Source organism: Chrysemys picta, chromosome 6 (assembly GCF_011386835.1).
Source record: "Chrysemys picta bellii isolate R12L10 chromosome 6, ASM1138683v2, whole genome shotgun sequence".
NCBI lineage: Eukaryota > Metazoa > Chordata > Testudines > Emydidae > Chrysemys > Chrysemys picta.
Window position 1 is genome coordinate 44,675,042 of NC_088796.1, and position 19,483 is coordinate 44,694,524.

General features: G+C 43.2%; 2 protein-coding genes across 3 annotated transcripts in view; one reads left to right on the forward strand and one right to left on the reverse strand.

The window, feature by feature from the left end:
- Nucleotides 1–19,483, forward strand: part of AP3B1 (adaptor related protein complex 3 subunit beta 1) — a 580,418-nt gene that overhangs the window by 193,153 nt on the left and 367,782 nt on the right. The window lies entirely within an intron of this gene.
- Nucleotides 1–19,483, reverse strand: part of SCAMP1 (secretory carrier membrane protein 1) — a 72,049-nt gene that overhangs the window by 20,911 nt on the left and 31,655 nt on the right. For both annotated transcript variants that reach the window (XM_042848653.2, XM_005308344.5), the window contains 2 exons: nt 7,725–7,853; nt 973–1,132 (listed from right to left, as the gene is read on the reverse strand). In XM_042848653.2, the coding sequence (XP_042704587.2) occupies nt 973–1,132; nt 7,725–7,853 (289 nt within the window). The remainder of the gene's footprint in view (nt 1–972; nt 1,133–7,724; nt 7,854–19,483) is intronic.

Below are 19,483 nucleotides of genomic sequence, written 5' to 3' on the forward strand. Positions count from 1 at the left end.
GCCCTCCCGCAGGCATGCCGCCGAAGGCTGCCTGACTGCTGCCCTCACAGTGACGGGCAGACCACCCCCTCCCCAGCTTGCCGCCCCAGGCACGCACTTGCTGCGCTGGTGCCGCCCCGTATAGAGAGCTCTAAAATATTTAGCTGTGAAACTACTTTTTGAAAGTCATGACTCAGTTTGATTATTAATTTGCTATATCACATTAGAGTTCTGGATTTCTTAAAATAAAATAAAATCTTACTCCCCAATTTAATTTGATTAATGTACATCAATCATGTATATGGATTTGCAGACTGAGGTATTCTTTTTGTCAATTAACCACAACAAATAAGAGTTACCAGTGTAATTCTAATATCATCAAATGATATTCACTGAATGTGCTTACTGAGAAGATAGCTCAACTGCTTTTTATAATCAATATATTAGGATGAAAAAAAAAAGAAAGTACGTTGTACTTAATATTTTTAGTAACATCTCACGTTGCTGCAGACGTAGAATGGCAGTTCACTTGCCAGGTATGATTACTTAAATCTATTTTATGAAGCTCATTTAGAAACTTCATATTTAGTCAGCACTTTACATTTTTAAATTTTAAATATTATACTTATTCAGAACTGGTGGTGATTTTAGAGGAGATAAGATAGAAGCTTGGTGAGAATTTTCCTGATATTTGAAGTCCAGCTAACACAATACCATGACATCCATTCCCTACCAATATCAGTTCTATATCAGTAGTTATATACATTTTTTAAAATGCCACTCCTAATTATTAGCTTCCTAAGCTAGCCTTTCATTATCTGTTTATGCTTTGGATGCAGCAAGTGGGTTAATATGACTTGCCTCTTCAAATAATAATTAATAATAATTCAGGTTAATATGGCAAACTAAGTTGAGTAAAGTTCTACTTAAAGATGAATACATTTCAAAATGCATAATGTGCATTAAAAACATTCAAAACCAGATTGGCGTTACCTGAAGGCTCCATAAAGTGGTCTGTACCAGCAGACAAATGAACAAGGAGTAAAAAGCAAGAACCAGAGGATACTCAATCCAAAATCAACCCCTCGTGCAGGTTCAACACAAAACCAGGCCAAACATCCAAAGATATTTAGAAACAGTGTCACTGCATGGACTGTAGAACAAAAAAATAGTTTGTATTAACCTGAGTTTATGCAATAAATATTTCAATTGTTGAAGTATTACCTAAATAAATGTAAAAGCTTAAACAAAATACATCCACATCACTCTTATATCAACATCCTATCTCTGTAATAGACTAGTCTGCTAGTTTCATACACCTCTCTGAAGTAATGATGAAGATCCCAGTGTAGTTAAGTACTGAGCAAGTAAATTCAAGATTTTTAGAAAAAATAATATGTAGTATAGAGTTGGGGGGAGGGGGAGATTTCATGAAAATAAAACATATTAACCTGCGGCACTGTATATCAGGATTTCCAGCAAGTACTGATTTATAGCATCAAAGAGTTAAATAGATAAATAAAGCTCTCTCAGCTGCAGTTGCTGACACTTCTGCTACAGTAATTACTGGATACAAATCTTTGCAAATACCTTCTTATATACTGTTTAATTATTTTCTCAAAGTCAGACCAGTAAAGATGTACAAGAACATGATGCTAGACCATTATTAGATATACAGAAGGCCTGTACTGTTCATGTCTTTTTAAAAAGCTTCTTAAAGTATACAAAGTAGTCTGTATTTAGCAAGTGAAATTCTCATTTGAAAAGAAAAGAATTACAAATCATAAATCCTTCTAACGCAAATGTTATGCTATCTCTCAAATGAAATAGAGCAAAATTAGTATCCTAACACAAAAGTATTTCACACTGAAACAAAACTATGAGAACTAATTTTATAAAAGCATAAATTCATATTGTATGTTCTAATAAGTTCTTATAACAACAACAAGAAGAAATATCTGTCACCTTTACTAATACTCAGAACTATAGTTCTCAGCCTCCTATTTTAGTTAATACATGCCAATGGCCTATCAGGTATGAGATATCAAAACAGCTATTAGAGATTAGCTTTTTTCTAAGGTTTGTTAAAGAATTTAAACCAACATTATAACCCAAGAATTAATGAAAATGCATTTAGATTTTTCAGGGCAGAGAAGAAACAGCAGAAGCAAGAGACACTGGAACTCTTACTCTCCAGGTTGTCTGAGGATAAGAACATTACAGTCTGTGTTATGAGCCTCCAGAGGCTAGATGAAGACATGTCCATGCCTCTCTCTTCAGCACTCCCCGGTGGCCAAATCAGGAACAATTTTGCCAACACAAGGGAGACACTGGCCTTGGGGACACAGGGCAAAGTGCAGTAATTATGACTGCCTGACGTCTCTCCCATCTCACACAATCTATCTCTGGCAGCTAAATTAGGGTGACTGGTAAATTTAAACTCTGGATAACAGTTTTAAGCACCTTTCACCCTATTTACTCCTTCAAATCCAGAGCTGGTAAGCAGTTACCGAAAGATCAACATAACACCACCTTCCAAAGCAACATAATCTAACCCTCCCACCCCCCAAAAGGCACTCTTATTCCCAAGTAAGAGCATCTACAGTGAGAGTTATATCAATACAACTACTGCAGTTAAAATTCAGAGTTTAGTTCACACTGGTATAACTTTTCCATGTAGATATGCTCTTACTGATCCTAGTCTAGTTCTTAGCAGACATGCATCCCCATTGTAATTAATAATATCTTACAGCCTTGTAAACCCTGAGCTCCCTCTCAAACACTGAGGCCCGTTGGTAGGAAAACTTGCACTGCTGCTGCCTGTGCTACACCTACTTTGTGGATAAACAGATGGTTTCATTTTGCAGAACTACTCATCTGATATCTTTGATTAAAATAAATTCATCTACAGCAAAAAGAACAGGAGTACTTGTGGCACCTTAGAGACTAACAAATTTATCAGAGCGTAAGTATTCTCACACTTCTTATCAAACTGTCTGTACTGAGCTAGTTTGATTATCACTTCAAAAAAAATTTTTCTCTTACTTAATTGGCCTCTCAGAGTTGGTAAGACAACTCCCACATGTTCATGCTCTCTGTATGTGTGTGTGTGTGTGTGTGTGTGTGTGTGTGTGTGTGTGTGTGTGTGTGTGTGTATATATATATATAATCTCCTCAATATATGTTCCACTCTATATGCATCCGAAGAAGTGGGCTGTAGCCCACGAAAGCTTATGCTCTAATAAATTTGTCTCTAAGGTGCCACAAGTACTCCTGTTCTTTTTGCGGACACAGACTAACACGGCTGCTACTCTGAAACCTGTCATCTACAGCAATTTTTGTAATAACCTCTGCTTGAACAGTCTAAAATTTACCATTATTATTCTGGAGAAAGAAGGGCCATTGCCAGAGTACACTATACAAAGAATAAGATTTTTTCCTTTCTCACTCAGCCCAATAGGATAGTTTACATCTGTTGTTAGTAGTACATAAAGAATAGTGCTCAGTGCCGCTCACTCCTGAAATCACTCTTTAAAATGAGGACTCCTCACTTATACCAAAATCTTAATCTGTTTTGTTTTTTAAATGCATTTAAATTTACCTTGACAGAGAACCCAAAACCTACCAGTTCAAGGCAGAGGCATAAAATGTCCTTGAAAGTGAAGATGGAATGACTGCCTGCTACCTAATTCAGCAAGTGGCAGGGCCCATGAGGGCTGTCAGAGATGAAAAATGTGGGGAAGGAGTTTTCAGATCTTAGAGAGCAGATTTCTTTCCAGGAATTGTTTGTCTTGGTGTCCTCTTTTCCTATTCTACAACAGTGGATTAAGGAAGAGACACTGAACTCAGCAAACAATATCCCGCATGAGGAGAAGCTACTTTATTGTGCCACTAGCAGGAAACTGGGAAGTAGATAACCCCAGCTGATAGTGATATATAGAAAAAGCAGAGCCTACCGGGTTGCCCCCCTGGAAATGAATGCTTAAGTATTCACTGCCCATAGACAAGCTTAGGCCAAAGCTAAGGAAGCCTGTTCACACACTGAGAACACAGCCTTGGACTCACATAGCAGCTTCAGCTGTTGCCCCCAGTTCTTTTGGCCTTCGAAACTCTTCAGAACAAGACTGAGAAACTTAACATCAACAGATGAAGCCTCTTGTCATGGGGCAGAATGGATTCATTCTGAGAAGAATGGATTACTTCAGGTAGAATTCAGTATTCACCTTGTAAATTAATCCTGGAAAATGCTGAAAAACCATCTTTCCACAAAGATGTGCAGGTATGGCAGATTACAAATGTTTACGCTCACCCACTCTCCTGACTGAGCCCACTGCAAGAAGGAAGGCCCTCTTAATAAAGGGAGCAAACCGGAAGGCTGTTCTTAGGGCAGAATCTGAATCTACAGGATGAAGTGCTGGTCGTCTTTTTTATCCTGTCAGGAAGAAGTTTGAAACATCCTGGAGCCAGCAAGACAGGGCAACACCACCCCTGATGCGACACCAGGCCATGAAAATCATCCAGAACATACAATGCTCTCCAGACACATGTAACCTCAGCAAAGAAACCATGCTTGAAGAAACGGTGCTGTTCAATTCGCATGCAGCCAGCCTCAGATTAAAGGTAGTTGGAAGAGCAAAAGCCCTTGAGACAGTAGGTGCTGGGTCTCAACCAGTGTCCACAGAGATGGGGGTGAGGGGAAGGACAGAAGGGTTTATTAGGAAGATCATCAGGTTTAAAAACCAACAGCACAGGGGCCATCACGGAGCACGCAAAAATAAAGTTTGTCCTACCTGCCATTCCTTAAACTCCTAGCAGAAAAGGGAAACAGCATCCCAATTTCCCACTCCAACTTTATATAAAGCATCATAAAAGGAGGATACAGGAGTTGAACATCCAAGAACACAAACATGGAAGCTTGGCAAACACCATCAAGATAATCAACCCAAAGGAGCGTGCCTCAGACTCTGGTAAACAACCTTGAAAACAAAGATCAGGGCTCCCTTCTCCCAACCTAGTTTGTGACTGAGCCAATCTGCAAGGATGTTATTGTGGCCCATCAAATATGGGCCCTCAGGAAGCCAAGACAGACTTCCACCCAAATTCTCAGGAAGCATGGACTCTGACAAATGGGGGAGTGCTAAGAAAATTCCACTGGTGGTTGACAGAAGCCACCACTATTCTATTATTTTAACTTATAAGAACATGGGAGTTCAGGGAAAGAAAAGCCCTCTAGTTTAGCGAGGCACAACCCAACAGATGAACATAACAGAGACCGCTAAATGGAAAGGGAGGATTGCAAAGGCTAGAGATACATTCATGCCCATGGAACTAAATCCACACAGGCTGTTAAGTGTACTAGTATCTTTGGACTGCTCCTTTCAGGGAAGGGGCAGAGGTTCTGTACTAACAGATAGGCACTGAAGCTACCGAAGCATCTGCAAACAGGTATTCAGGACCACACCCAAACAGGGAAGTTTCTTGTAAGGAGTAAAGTAGGACTAGGTCCAGTTTAATCAGGAAACCAAATTGAGACAGATACCAGAGGACCCTGTCCTGCATACTAGCAGTTGGGAGGACTGAGGGTCCCTGAACAAAGATGTCATTGAGTTAGAGATAAAGATGGAGGTTGGTAACCAAGTCAATTAACATCTTCAGAAAACAGCTTGTCACTGAGGAAACAGCAAGGGTCAAGGTGTTAAACTGAAAGCATGTGTTACTCAGTACAACATGCAGACAATGACGTGGAAAGGTGTGTCTCTAAAATCTATCAAACAGAAACAGACACCTAAAAACGGACTGGAGGACTATTCTGGCCTTAGAAGCTGCCATGGAGCTGAACTTATCAGAACTGGGACTGGCTGCCATTATGTCCAGGGGCCCCTGTACCTTGTGGAGGCAGAGAAGTTTCTGAAGAGCTGGGTAAGCTGTGAAAAAGCACTGCAAGCTGAGGAAGGATGATAAATACCAAACAAGCAGGCAGGCAGCTTCCTAAGGCAATGAATATCCCCAGAGGGGGAGCCTCATCACTCTCGTGGAGACCAAACCACCTAGGCATTCTCCTAAGAAGTATGTGTCACAGAGTCTAATCAAATGGCCAGCCTCAGTTGAGACCCACCACATGGGGTGGGGAGCACTGAGAGATCAGGTTTCCACCCATTTTCCCTGTCCTTAAGCAGATTCCTCAGGTTCCCAGCTTTTGGCCTTACTCTTTGCTCTCCTTTCTTTTTCTCATCCCCTCTTTCTTCCATAGTGTGCCTGCAAGACAAAGAAAAGGAATGAGAGGCCAAACTAAGGAAAACACAAGAAAGCCAAGTTAAAGCTTCCATCTTCCAAGGTGAAGAGAGAGGCAGTGTGGTTGAAATTAAAATAATCAGGGGCAGGCCTTCAGAACTCTGTCTCCTTGCTTCCAGTTATTGACATTATAATGCTGTCTGTTCCTTAATCCACTGTTGTAGGATGGGAGGCGAGAGAGAGAAAAATACAATGTTATTATAATTCCCATTTTGTTTTCCCCACCCTCCCTAAGCTTGATGTTTGACATTTTTAGAAATCAACCTCATAAATGGCTGGAGTTAGAAACTAATGCTGATACCATTTGAAATACTGAATTCCAAGCTTTCAGACTGGATATGGATTTAAAGCTATATCGTATTTATTAGTGAGTGACTAGTTTTGCATTTTACAGTGATTTTTTTTTTTTTTTTAAAGAGTGGTGATCCAATAATGAATATAACAAATAGTGGACATCAAACTAGAGTAATTTTCATGGGTAATACTGAAAGTTGACTACTTCTGATTCATACATGGAGTTCAAGTTAAAAAAAGATTACCAAGTAAAGGTGTCCAGATTTGCTCAAACTGTAACCCTATTGGAAAAGTGAGAGGAGCCTGAAACCCACATCTGTGTCCAACAAGGAAAATGCCAATACACGAACACTACAGTTGTGGTGTAAACATACCGTATCCAAGCAGCCACAAGCAACTGGAGAAGATAACATTGATCACAGCACAATGTACATTAAGATCTTGTATTACATTTTCCCACTGGATGCCGGCAAGCTGCTATGATCAAGACAGAGCACTGTATTTTGAAATGGTGCAGACTAAGCACAAAGCCTGCAGAGACTATGCCTTGAGTACCTCTGGTGTAGACAGGATAGTTTAATGTGGACTATATTCTTTTGTTTATTTACACTATACTATTTATCTTTTTAAAGAGACTAAATCAACATTTAATTGTAGGCAAATTATTGTACAAGTATAATGTGAACAATCACAAGGCTATAAATTCTAAATGTGGCTGAGTGGCTAGAGCACTAAACTGGGTCTCAGTAGGTCTGAGTTCTACTCCTGGCTCTGCTACTGGCCTGCTGGTTGACTGGGGACAAACCACTTCACCACCCTCAGTTTCCCCATCTGTAAAATGGGAATAATGACACTTAGATCCCAATAGATAAAAGGAGGTATTGATAAAAACCACAGCAAAAGAGCTAGGTATTATTACTATATTTAATTTGAAATTTTAGGAAAACCTTTTTTTTTTTAGTTCAACTTCCACTTATGTATAAAAACGCAATTAGAATTAAGGCAGTCAACATTTGGAGATTAGTTTGAATAGTCTTAATACTGAAGCCATCCCTAGCCATAAAAAGAGATTATTTTATTTCAACATCTCACTTTACATTGGCATTAGGTCAAAATAACAAAATGTACAGACTGTTAGGGTTCAGTAATTTTTTACTTACACATCCACAGGTAGTACATAATCTTTACTGTCTTCTGGAATTCTACAGGAATGTCCACAGAAAAATCCTGGTAGAAACAAGGACCCACTGGAAAATTCCCAGGCAGAGGAGGCCAATTATTTTTCCTGCCTGCAAGTTAAAAAAAAAAAAAAAAAAAAAAATACAGTTTAATACAATTTTATTATTTTCTTCTCTGCATATTAGAAAGAGATTTGCCTATTAAATTTGAACTGCTTTGTTCTCAAATTGTCTTATACATAGGATTCCTGCAGACCTATTAATAACTTGAACTAAAAAAACAGTCTAACAATCCACTCTATGAAGATGACAAACAGCAGAGCTAACTGATAATGGAATGCAGCTGGACCAAGGAAAGAACAGGGTCTTCACTGGTCTGTGCAGGTGACAGATGGGTCTCATGAAACAACAAGAAAACAGAAAAGTTCCCCAACTACTTCAGGTAAAAGAAGCAGGAGCAAACAGAACAGAAGCCCTCAAAATTCCCTGGAGCTACAACTTAAGTGTACATGCCCCCTCCTGTGGTCCATACTCAGCAGGGTCCTGTAGAAGGTTGGCAAATGAAGAGCATCATAGCATCAGATCGACTGAGATGGCTGATTTGGTAAACAAGTCCCTGTCTCTTTCTCTCAGACTCCCATTAATTCTAGATCTGTGAACGAAAGGCCCAGTACTTCATGTGGATCTAGCACAGTTTGTGGTCTTAACTTTGCTGAATAAAGCAGCGTGGATGAAAATCAATAATTTATTTTTATTTTAAAAGATTTATTACATTTAAAACATTTTATTTCAATTATATACATTTTTCTTTTTAAAAATAAAATTATTTAAAATTAAATTTGAAATTATGATAGCCTATCCAGTTTACTATAATCTATTAAAACATTTAAATTAAATAAAAAATAATATTCAAGCAATACATGTTTGCTGTCAAGGTTTTAGAGACAGTAAAACCACTGAATTGGTAGAAGTCACTGATTGGCTAAGTACATGAACCAAATTTCTGTTTATGTGCTAAACCAGCTTTTGACAGCAACAATCCCTTCTGTGGGTTCAGAGAGAATATTTTCTTCTTTTCAGCAAACTCAACTAGTTCCATCCAATGACTAGTTCATTAAAACTGGGAGTTGGAAAAGCAGGAAAGCTTGTTTTCCCTTTTCAATCTATGAATAAAAATGAGGTATGAGAGGATGAGACCTACTAGTTTTAAAAACTTGAATGACATGGTGACCAGAAACAATCATGTCAATCCTTCCTTTTTTACTTATGTATACAGAATATTTAAGGTAGTCTTATTTAACCATTAAAAAGTATTTTAAAATACTGTTTTTGTGGATTTTTAATTAAATTCCAATTTCCGTCCAAATTCAGCTTGACAAAAACGTCACACGTAAAACATTAATCATGTAGTAAATAGGAAATTCATCATTCACCATTTTCTAACACAATAAAAATGTAAAAATTAAGAATCTGAATAAGTATGTTAAGCTACGTAACTGCTTAAATAAATATGTTTATTATAGATATAGTGTATCTTCCTGGTTAGGAAAAAAGTACCACCAAATTTAGTGTAGAGGCTACAGTTAGTTGTAAATTAACATATTTTAATGATTATACCAACCAATAGCAATCCATCTTTCTTTAGGGAAATAACTAAAAAATGCAAAACAAGATTAAAATCAATGCTTCAGATCAAAGATTCATGTTAGCTGATTTAAATCATGATTCAAATTAATCCACTCGCTAAGTGCACAAGCCTGAAGAAGAGGGGCTCATCAAGTAAAGTGATCTCTTCTGTGGTGCAGTCAAGAAAGCAATACACATCAAAGGCCTATCACTCTAAGGTTTGGAGAACCTTTGTGAACTTGTGTGACAAAATGAGGATACTGCTCATCTAAGACATGGCACCAGTCATCCTAGATTTCCTGCAAGCTGATCTAGTCATGGGCTAGAGCAGCATTTCTCGCATGTGGCCACCAATGGATTTTTTTGTGGCCTTGACAGCCTCCCACGCATGAGTGGAGATGTGGGGGCAGGGAGGGGAGGAGAAGCTGTAGCCCCTCCCTGTAGCTCCCAGCTGTTGCTCCTGAAGAGCTGTTACCAGGGGCAGTGAAATGCACCACCTTGGTGTTTGTGCTGGCACTGGCAGCAGGGATAGGCAACCCTGCATCACACAGCCTTCTCGGGGGCTCCAGGCAGCACCTCTGGAGACATGAGGCCAGTGTGCGCAGTGCCGGAGACAGCTCTTATCACTGGAGGTGGCTGTGGTGTTTGGCTGCTTGGGTGCTCCCCTGGCAGTTCCCCTCCACCCTCCCAGTCAGGGTACAGGGAGCCTGGGACTCTGCAGGTGGCCGCTGAATGCCCGACCCACCTTCTCCCAGGTGGGCTCTTGCTGAAGGGCCATGGGAGGCAGGGATGGAGAAAGGGGTCAGCGCTTCCCCCTCCTGGGGCCGCATTCCCTGTTTACAGTTGCTGTAGCTACTGGAGCAGCTCAATGGCTTCCGGCTGCTGCAGGGCTTGGCAGCTCCACAGCAGAGTGAGGGACTCCTGCTCCATGACATGCTCCTAGCGCAAGAATAGGAGCAAAGTCAGGGTAGAATTGTTGTACATACATCCACCTTCTACCAAAAAACAAAAGAAACAACAACAAAAAAGATAACATGCAAAGCACCTTATTTGTGTTACTGTTGTGTTTGGGTCCAGTAAAGAATTGAGACAACTGTACATTATTTTTACTATTGAGTCTTGCAAAAAAAACCCTACATAAATAAATTACTACGGCTCTCAATTAATCGCAGTTAACTCACATGATTAACTCAAAAAATGTAACGCGATTAATCACACTGTTAAACAATAGAATACCAATTGAAATTTATTAAATATTTTTGGATGTTTTCTACATTTTCAAATATATTGATTTCAATTACAACACAGAATACAACGTGTACAGTGCTCACTTTGTATTTATTTTTGATTACAAATATTTGCACTGTAAAAAACAAAAGAAATAGTATTTTTCAATTCACCTAATACAAGTACTGTAGTGCAATCTCTTTATAATGAAAGTTGAACTTACAAATGTACAATTATGTACAAAAAAATAACTATATTCAAAAATAAAACAAAGTCCACTCAACCCTACTTCAGCCAATCGCTCAGACAAACAAGTTTGGTTAAAATTTGCAGAAGATAATGCTGCTCACATCTTGTTTACAATATCACCTGAAAGTGAGAATAGGTGTTTGCATGGCACTTTTGTAGCCAGCATTGCAAGGTATTTGTGTGTTAGATATGCTAAACATTCTTATGCCCCTTCATTCTTTGGCCACCATTCCAGAGGACATGCTTCCATGCTGATGATGCTAGTTAAAAAAATAATGCATTAATTACATTTGTGACTGAACTCCTTGGGGGAGAACTGTATGTCTCCTGTTCTGTTTTACCTGCATTCTGCAATATATTTCATGACATAGCAGTCTCAGATGATGACCAAGCAAATGTTTGTTTTAAGAACATTTTCACAGCAGATTTGACAAAACACAAAAAAAGGTACCAATGTGAGATTTCTAAAAATAGCTACAGCACTCGACTTAAGGTTTAAGAATTTGAAGTGCCTTCCAAAATCTGAGAGGGATGAGGTGTGGAGCATGCTTTCAGACGACTTAAAGGAGCAACACTCAAACAGAAACTACAGAACTCAAACCACCAAAAAAGAAAATCAACCTTCTGGCTGGTGGCATCTGACTCAAATGATGAAAATGAACATGTGTCAGTCTGCTCTGCTTTGGATCATTATCGAGCAGAACCCGACATCAGCATGGACACATGTATTCTGGAATGGTGGTTGAACCATGAAGGGACAAATGAATCTTTAGCGCATCTGGCACATAAATATCTTGCAACGCCGGCTACAATAGTGCCATGTGAACGCTTGTTCTCACTTTCAGGTGACATGGTAAACACGAAGTGAGCAGCATTATCTCCTGCAAATTGTAACCAAACTTGTTTGTCTGAGCGATTGGCTGAAGTAGGACTGAGTGGACGTACAGGCTCTGAAATTTTACGTGGTTTTATTTTCTAATGCAGTTTGTTGTTTTTTTACATTATTCTACATTTCTAAGTTCAACTTTCATGATAAAGAGATTGCACTACAGTACTTGTATTAGGTGAACTGAAAAATACTATTTCTTTTTTTTTTTTTTTACAATGCAAATACTTGTCATCAAAATACATATAAAGTGAGCACTGTACACTTTGTATTGTGTTGTAATTGAAATCAATATAATTGAAAAATGTACAAAACATCCAAAAATATTTAAATAAATGGTATTCTATTATTGTTTAATCGCTTGACAGCCCTATAGGTTATAATGCTTTGCATGAGTATATGTTCATATTTATATGTTTTTCCTAAAGTAATTAAGTATTTTATGAAAAATTGTCAGAGCAGCAGTGCCAGCAAGAGCTGGTGGCCACACATTGAGGCCACCAAAAAAATTTGTTGAGAACACCCCAGGGCTACAGTCTCAGTTCTATTAGAGTTCAGGCTGTAGCAGCTCTTATGCTCAGAGGTTCAACAAACAGTTTCAATAGCATGTTACCCTAACCAGAGGCGACAACTTTCTAATGTGCTAGGGGGTACTTCCCATGGCTTGCCCCCACTCCAGCCCTTCCCCTAAGGCCCACCCCCACCCTGCCTCTTCCTGCCCATGCCCCCTCCCCCGAGCATGCCCTACTCTTGCTCCTCCCCTTCCCCCCCCCCCCAGGGCGTCCTACACACCGCAGAAAAGCTGATCGTGGCAGACAGGAGGCACTGGGGGGTAGGGGCTCATCAGCGAGGCCGCCAGCAGGTGGGAAGTGCTGGGGGGGATGGAGAGGAGCGAATCGAGCAAGGGCTGCCGACAGGTGCTCAGCACCCACCATTCCTCCCCCTCCCCCCCCAATTGCATGCTCCAACCCCGGAGCACCCGCAGAATCAGCGCCTATGACCCTAGATTCCTGAAGGCTATAGATAAGCTGAGACTGGCAAATAGTTACCCGATTTCCACAGGGACTTGAAATGTTATCATTAGTTATCATTTGTATTACTATGGCATCTAGGAGGCCTAGTCATGGACTAGGACCCAACTGTGCTTGGTGCAGTACGAAACGGGGGGGAAAAAAGACAGTCCCTGCCCTAAGGAGCTTACAATTTATGTATGCGACAAAAGAAAAACAGATTGATACAGACAAATAGATGGAGTACAAGGATACAATGAGACTGTAGTGGTGAGCATAACAGGCACGCCAACAGCCTAACCATTTTCAAGTTTTTTGTAGGCGTCACAGCAAAAGGAGAGTTTTGCGGAGAGATATGAAGGACGATAATGAGGTAGCTCAGGGACTGCCTCCTAAGTACATGAGGAAGCAAGAGAGCAAACAAAAAGGTGCTTGTTTTAAAATGTAATAAGTGGGCAATGGAGTTTGGCCTCCTGGTATGCATCGACCCCTCAGTACAAATTAGAGATGATAGGCAGAGTGGAGATTGACCGTGTATGCACTCTATACCTCAAAGCAGCACCCTAAAACCCCCATATTCACCACTATCATACAATTATGGTATGTTTTATACAAAGTATGCCTTGTGAGGTATCATTTTAAAGTCTTGATCTGTTGAACATTAATATTCTGTTGGATTGTCTGTGCTATCATCATATGTGCAGTTATCAAGTTTTGCTATGTGCATATTACTGAAATATGTTGCAAGTTTGGGAACACCCCAAACCAGCAGGGATTAGCCAGACATGCATGGCCCATTAAAGGGGAATCCACTTGCCCAGCAGTCATCCCAGAAGAATTCTCAAAGAGAGAGCACATAGAAAATGGAGACTGCTTGATCAATGGGGTTGGACTCCCATGTCACAAGCAAGACATCTTTCCAGGAAGCTGGAAGAAATTATAAAGAGGGGAAGTGACATCATGACTTGGCCTCACTCCCCCCACACTCAGCACCAGGAAGAAACGCCTGGAGGACAATGACTTTGAACTGAAGAGAGTGGTCCTGGGTTGGAAGAGAGTCCAAGCTTGTGTATTGCGGAAGTATACCATCTGTCAGGATGAGACAGATTCAAATCCTGCTTGATTCAAATCCTGTTCTGTTTATAGAATTTAGACTGCGAATTTGTTTTATTTCTTAGGTAATCAGCTTTGATCTCTATGCCTGCTACTTATAAATCACTTAAAATTTATTTCTGTAGTTAATAAATGTGTTTTATATTTTACTTAAAACTGTGTGTTTTGGTGGAAGTGCTTGGGAAACCTCAGTTTACAAAGGCTAGTGTGTGACCCCTCTACATCGAGGGAAGCACAGACTGGATAATGAACTTACACTGGTCAGGCTTCTGATCAGGGCAAGACAGTACAGTTCTGGGGTGCAAGGCTGGGTAGCTGGGGGGAATTGGCTGGACCCTCTCTATTGTTGGTCCATGAGTGGCTGGCAAAGCATTCATGTAATCAGTTGGGTGTTACTCCTGAGGGAATTCTGCGCCCTCGGGGGGTGGGTGGGGGGGCACAGAGTTCATACTGTCCACAGATTTCTTGGCTCCCCCACAGAAAAATGGGGGAGCAAAGAAATCTGTGAGGAACATACACCCCTTCCGCAGCAGCCCGGGCGCATCTGCTGGAAGCAGCTGGCAGTAGAGAGCAGATCACCATGCAGGGGGAGTCTGGGTGTGCGTCGGTCAGTGGAGAGATGTTAAGGGGGTGGTGGGGCTGCGGGCCTGCCGGTGTGAAAATGAGTGAGAGACTCCTTCTGTCCCTCTCCTAGCTGTTGCTGCATCCTGGGTTCAGAGGCGTAGAGCTGTGAAGCAGGCTCTGTCCCTGAGGCAGAGCAGAAATGTAACAACTAAACAGACAAGCTGCTAATGTTCCCATTGTTAGTTAATTGAGGCTCTTTTACCTTGCCAGAATGGTGTAAAGGAGCCTTATTGTAAGTGACAGTAACAGAATCCTCAGATAGGAAGGTCAATGTGGTTTCTCACTTTTTTTTTTTCCTGTGTCAGAGAGTCACAATGCGGTTAGATTACAGCTCAGGATCTATTTTTCTTATCCATTTAAAAAAAAAACAATGCAGGACAATGATTAGCAAAACTGTATGACTTTCATGTGTGAAAGTCTGAGCAATTTAAAGTGACAGTCTACTTTAGAGAACACCAAACACCAAAATAAAAGTAATGTAATTTAAATGAAAATCCAGGATTATGACTGGAATGCAGGGTTTTGGTTACCAAGTATTTGTAACTTAACTTTCATGTAGTTAGGAAATATTGAACAGTTATTGTGGGGTTTTTTTCTGTATGGTAGTTTAAATAAATTACCAAATAAGTGAAACTGGTGTGATTATATTGCATTATTTTGACAAATAAAAATGCAACATTTTGCAGAATTTTGGATTTTTTTGGCACAGAATTCCCCCAGAAGTAGGGTGTGGAGATCTGTGTAAGTACAGTATCTGCCAAAGGTTTGTGGCTTAGCAACAGCATCACACTGTAAGAGGCAACCCAGGCTGGTGGGTAAGAAGGGTTCTGCAGTCCCACAATCCAGGCTGCACCCCGGGAACCCATCACACCATGTAGATAGGGCCTTGAAAGTGAATCCAAACAGCTTACGTTTGATATACTAGGAATGGAGAGCTAGTGAGGGATTCAAAGAGAGATGAGATAAGTCAAAGCTACAGGTTAGGAAAATGGATCTTTGCGTCAACATTCTGAACTGATATGAGTGGGGAAAAATGCATTTGTCAAGGCCACAAAGGATTATAGTAACTGAGGTGCAAGACGATGAGAGCTTAGATGATCGTTTTACCTGTGTGCATTCATAAGAAAAGCTGTATCTTAGAGATATTATGCAGAAAGAATCAGCAAGATTTTGATATAGCCTAAATGCGAGGACCGAAAGAGACATCCAAGTCAAAGATGACGCAGAGATTGCAAGCCAGAGTAACAGGTAGAATGGTAGCGTCGTCCACAGTGATCAAAAAAGGAGATAGTAGTGAGGGCTTGGTGTATGAGAGAAGATTAGGAGCTCTGTTTTATCCAAGTTTAGCTTGAGCTGTCAACTAGACATCCCCAAGGAGACGTCAGAGAGACAGACCGAGACTTTAATTTGGATAAAAAGAGAGCTAGACCTGAGAGTAGTTAGCACAGAGATCATAGTTAAATTTGTGTTTGTGCACTTTCTGAGGCTGCCCAGAGATCAGGCACAGAGGAAAAAGAGAAGGTGACCAAGGACAGAGTTCTGTGGAAGGAACCCTCACAGAAAGTTGGTGGGCAGATGAGAAGAATCCTCCGAAGGACAATTAGAGAGGTAAGGAAAAGAACCAAGAAAGGAAAGAATCACAGAAACCAAGGGACGACAAGATTTCAAGAAGAAGAGCATGACTGACTGTATTGAAGGCAACTGACAGGTCAAAGAGGATGGAGATGAGTACTGGTTCTGAACGTTAGCTAAGAGAAGGTCATTAGAGACTTTGGTGAGAGTGGTTTCAGTGCAATGCAAGGGGCAGAGGCTGGATTGGAAAGGGTCTAGAATGGAATTGGAGAAGGCAGTGATTGTAGAGAGTGCATTCAACATGCTTAGGGACGAAAGCAAGCAGAGAGATGGGGTGTTAGTTGGAAGTGCAAATGGGGTTAAGGAGTTAAACGGCTCCTCCTTCTTTTTAACTGCAAGGCTTTACCTGGGATTTCTATCCTTAAATTCTGTCTTTACTAGCAGTATATTTAGTGCAGGGGAGGGCAAACTTTGGCCCGCGGGCCGGATCCGGCCCCTCAGAGCTTTGGATCCGGCCCGCGGCGCCACTAGCACCACGTCCCTGCGGCCCCCGGGTGGGGGGGCAGAGGGCTCCATGCGTTGCTCCTGCGTGCAGGCACTGCCCCCCACAGCTCCCATTGGCTGGGAACGGGGAACCGTGGCCAATGGGAGCTTCAGGAGAGAGACCAGGAGGCGCAGCAGACACAGAGTCCGCCCCCCGCCCCAGGGCCGCAGTGCTTCCTGGAGCGGCACAGCACGGGGCTGGGGCTGGGGCCGGGGCAGGTGTGCTGGGAGCCCGGCCTGGCCCCAGTACGCGCCGCTGCCACCCCGGAGCCGCTTGAGGTAAGCAGTGCCAGGCTGGAGCCCGAACCCCCCCTGCACCCTGCCCCAACTCCCTGCCTGCACCTCACACCCCTCCTGCACCCCAACTCCCTGCCATGAGCCCCCTCGTACACCCTGCACCCCAACCCCGTCCTGAGTCCCCTCCCGCAGTGTGCACCCTTCCTGCATCCCTGCCCTGAGCCCCCTTCTGCACTCCCCACCCCTCCTGCACCCCAACTCCCTGCCCTGAGCCCCCACGTACACCTCACACCCCTCCTGCACCCCAACCCGGTCCTGAGCTCCGTGCTGCACCTTGCACCCCTATGCATCCCAACCCCCTGCACTGAGCCCCCTCCTGCACCCCACACCCCTCTTGCACCCCAACCCCCTGCCCTGAGCCCCCTCCCACAGTCTGCACCCCTCCCCCACCCAAACCCCCACCCTAGCCCTGCATACAATTTCCCCACCCAGACGTGGCCCTTGGCCCAAAAGGTTTGCCCACCCCTGATTTATGAGAAGAGGAGAGTTGCAAAGTTTTCCTGGAAGCTCACTACTGTATAATTTTTCACTATTATAAGATCACACTGTAGGCTTGGGCTCTGCCAGAATACTGGCCCGAAACACCGACTGCCTTTCACCTGAACCTAGAAATCATCCTACCCACATTTGGCCCCAACTCCAAGACTCTGACAGAGAAGGCTACATTATCTAGAAGTACACAGAGCCCTATAGAATTGCTGAAGAAGGAAAGCATAGTTTGGGTAGTCTCAGAGACTTCAATCCTGCACCAGAATTTAAAGGTCAAGTTGTCTCTTAATACACCATCTCTAGATGGATTAGAGAACGGATTAATTTCCTGTTGCAACATAAATCTCTAATCAAGTGAATCTTTTAAATCTCACCTTTCCTGTTTTGAACACAGATTTACAAGACTAGCTAATAGGCTTCTGCCAACACTTTTGTCAAGCATTACAGCATAGGATTGCTATTGTGATCTTTTGCAGAAGGTGATGCAAATTATAATCCACCCATAGTAAAAAAATAAACTGCTTTGGAAAGTCCCAAGTATCAAAACAAAAGACCCAAGAATGGGGGAAATAATATTTTCTAATTAATTTTCTTACTTTGAAATAATCTATACCGGGGTCTCAAACACGCGACCCGCATGCGGCCCATGGGGTGATTTTCTGCGGCCCACAAGCCCCTCGCTGCCCCCCCCGCCCTCCTCCAGTGTTTACCAGAGCGGCTCCGGCCGGACGCGCACCGGGAGCAGGGCAGGCTGACTGCCTGGCGCAGCTCCGGGAAGAGGCTGAAACGTGGGGAAGGGGGGACGGAGGGGCTGCGTGTGGCTGTTTCTTTAGGCAGCGCCCCCAGCAGCTCCAATTGGCCGGGAACAGGGAACCGCGACCAAAGGGAGCTGCTGGAGGCAGTGCTTCAAGCAACAGAAACAAACAGCCCCTCCGCCCCCCTTTCCCCATGTTCCAGCCTCTTGCAGGGGCAGGGCACGGCAGGGCAGGCAGAGAGCCTGCCCTGCCCCCGGTACGCGCCGGGCCAGATCCTGCCCCCCCAAACCCCTCCTGCAGCCGAACCCCCTGCCCTGAGCCCCCTGCCGCACCCTGCACCCCGACCCCCTGCCATACCCTGCACCCCGACCCCCCCTCACCCCACACCCCTCCTGCATCCCAACCCACTGCCCTGAGCCCCATACCACACCCCTCCTGCGCCCCAAACCCCTGCTGTACCCTGCACCCCTCCTGCACCCTGACCCCTGCCCTGAGCCCCCTGCCGCACCCTGCACCCCGACCCCCCGCCCTGAACCCCCTGCCTCACCCTGTACTCCTCTTGCACCCCAATCCACTGCCCTGATCCCCCTGCTGCACCCCACACTCCTCTTGCATCCCAACCCCCTGCCCTGAGCCCCCTGCCGCACCCTGACCCCTTGCTGTACCCCTCACCCCTCCTGCACCCCACACTCCAACTCCCTGCCCTGAGCCCCCACCACACCCCACACCCCTCCTGCACCCCCTGGGGGCAGTGAGGGGGCAGAGTTGGGGTGACGATTTTGGGAAGAGGTTGGAATGAGGGCAGGGAATGGGTGGGAAGAGGCGGGGCAGGGGCAGGGCCTCATGGAAGGGGTGGAGTGGGGGCGGGGCCGAGGGGGGAGAGGTGTCAGTAATGCGGCCCTCGGGCCAATGTACTAGTCCTCATGTGGCCCTCATGGTCATTTGAGTTTGAGACCCTTGATCTATACCGATTTAGACCCTTATTCTGTAAAATTTAGATGCCTGCCTCTCTTATTACTAAGAGTTTTAATGCAGAGTCACTGACATGTTCAGATTTTTCATAATTACTCAAATTGTTAATGACTATTAAATAATAATGTCTGAATTTTGTTTTATTTGGTACAGCTTTCAAAATATTCAGCTGAGGACTGCGAGATGACTAGAGGGCATCCCACAGGGTCTGACATCCCACAAGAGGTTTCTGTCTCTAACTACTGGTTGGAAAGACCTACAATCCAAGATCCAGTCTTGACGGAAAGGTTGTATTTTTCAATTAAGTTCTCTTAACTAATACATGTTAGCTTCCCCAAGGCTAAAACAAGGCCAGCTAACAAAGCTTCAAATGTGTTC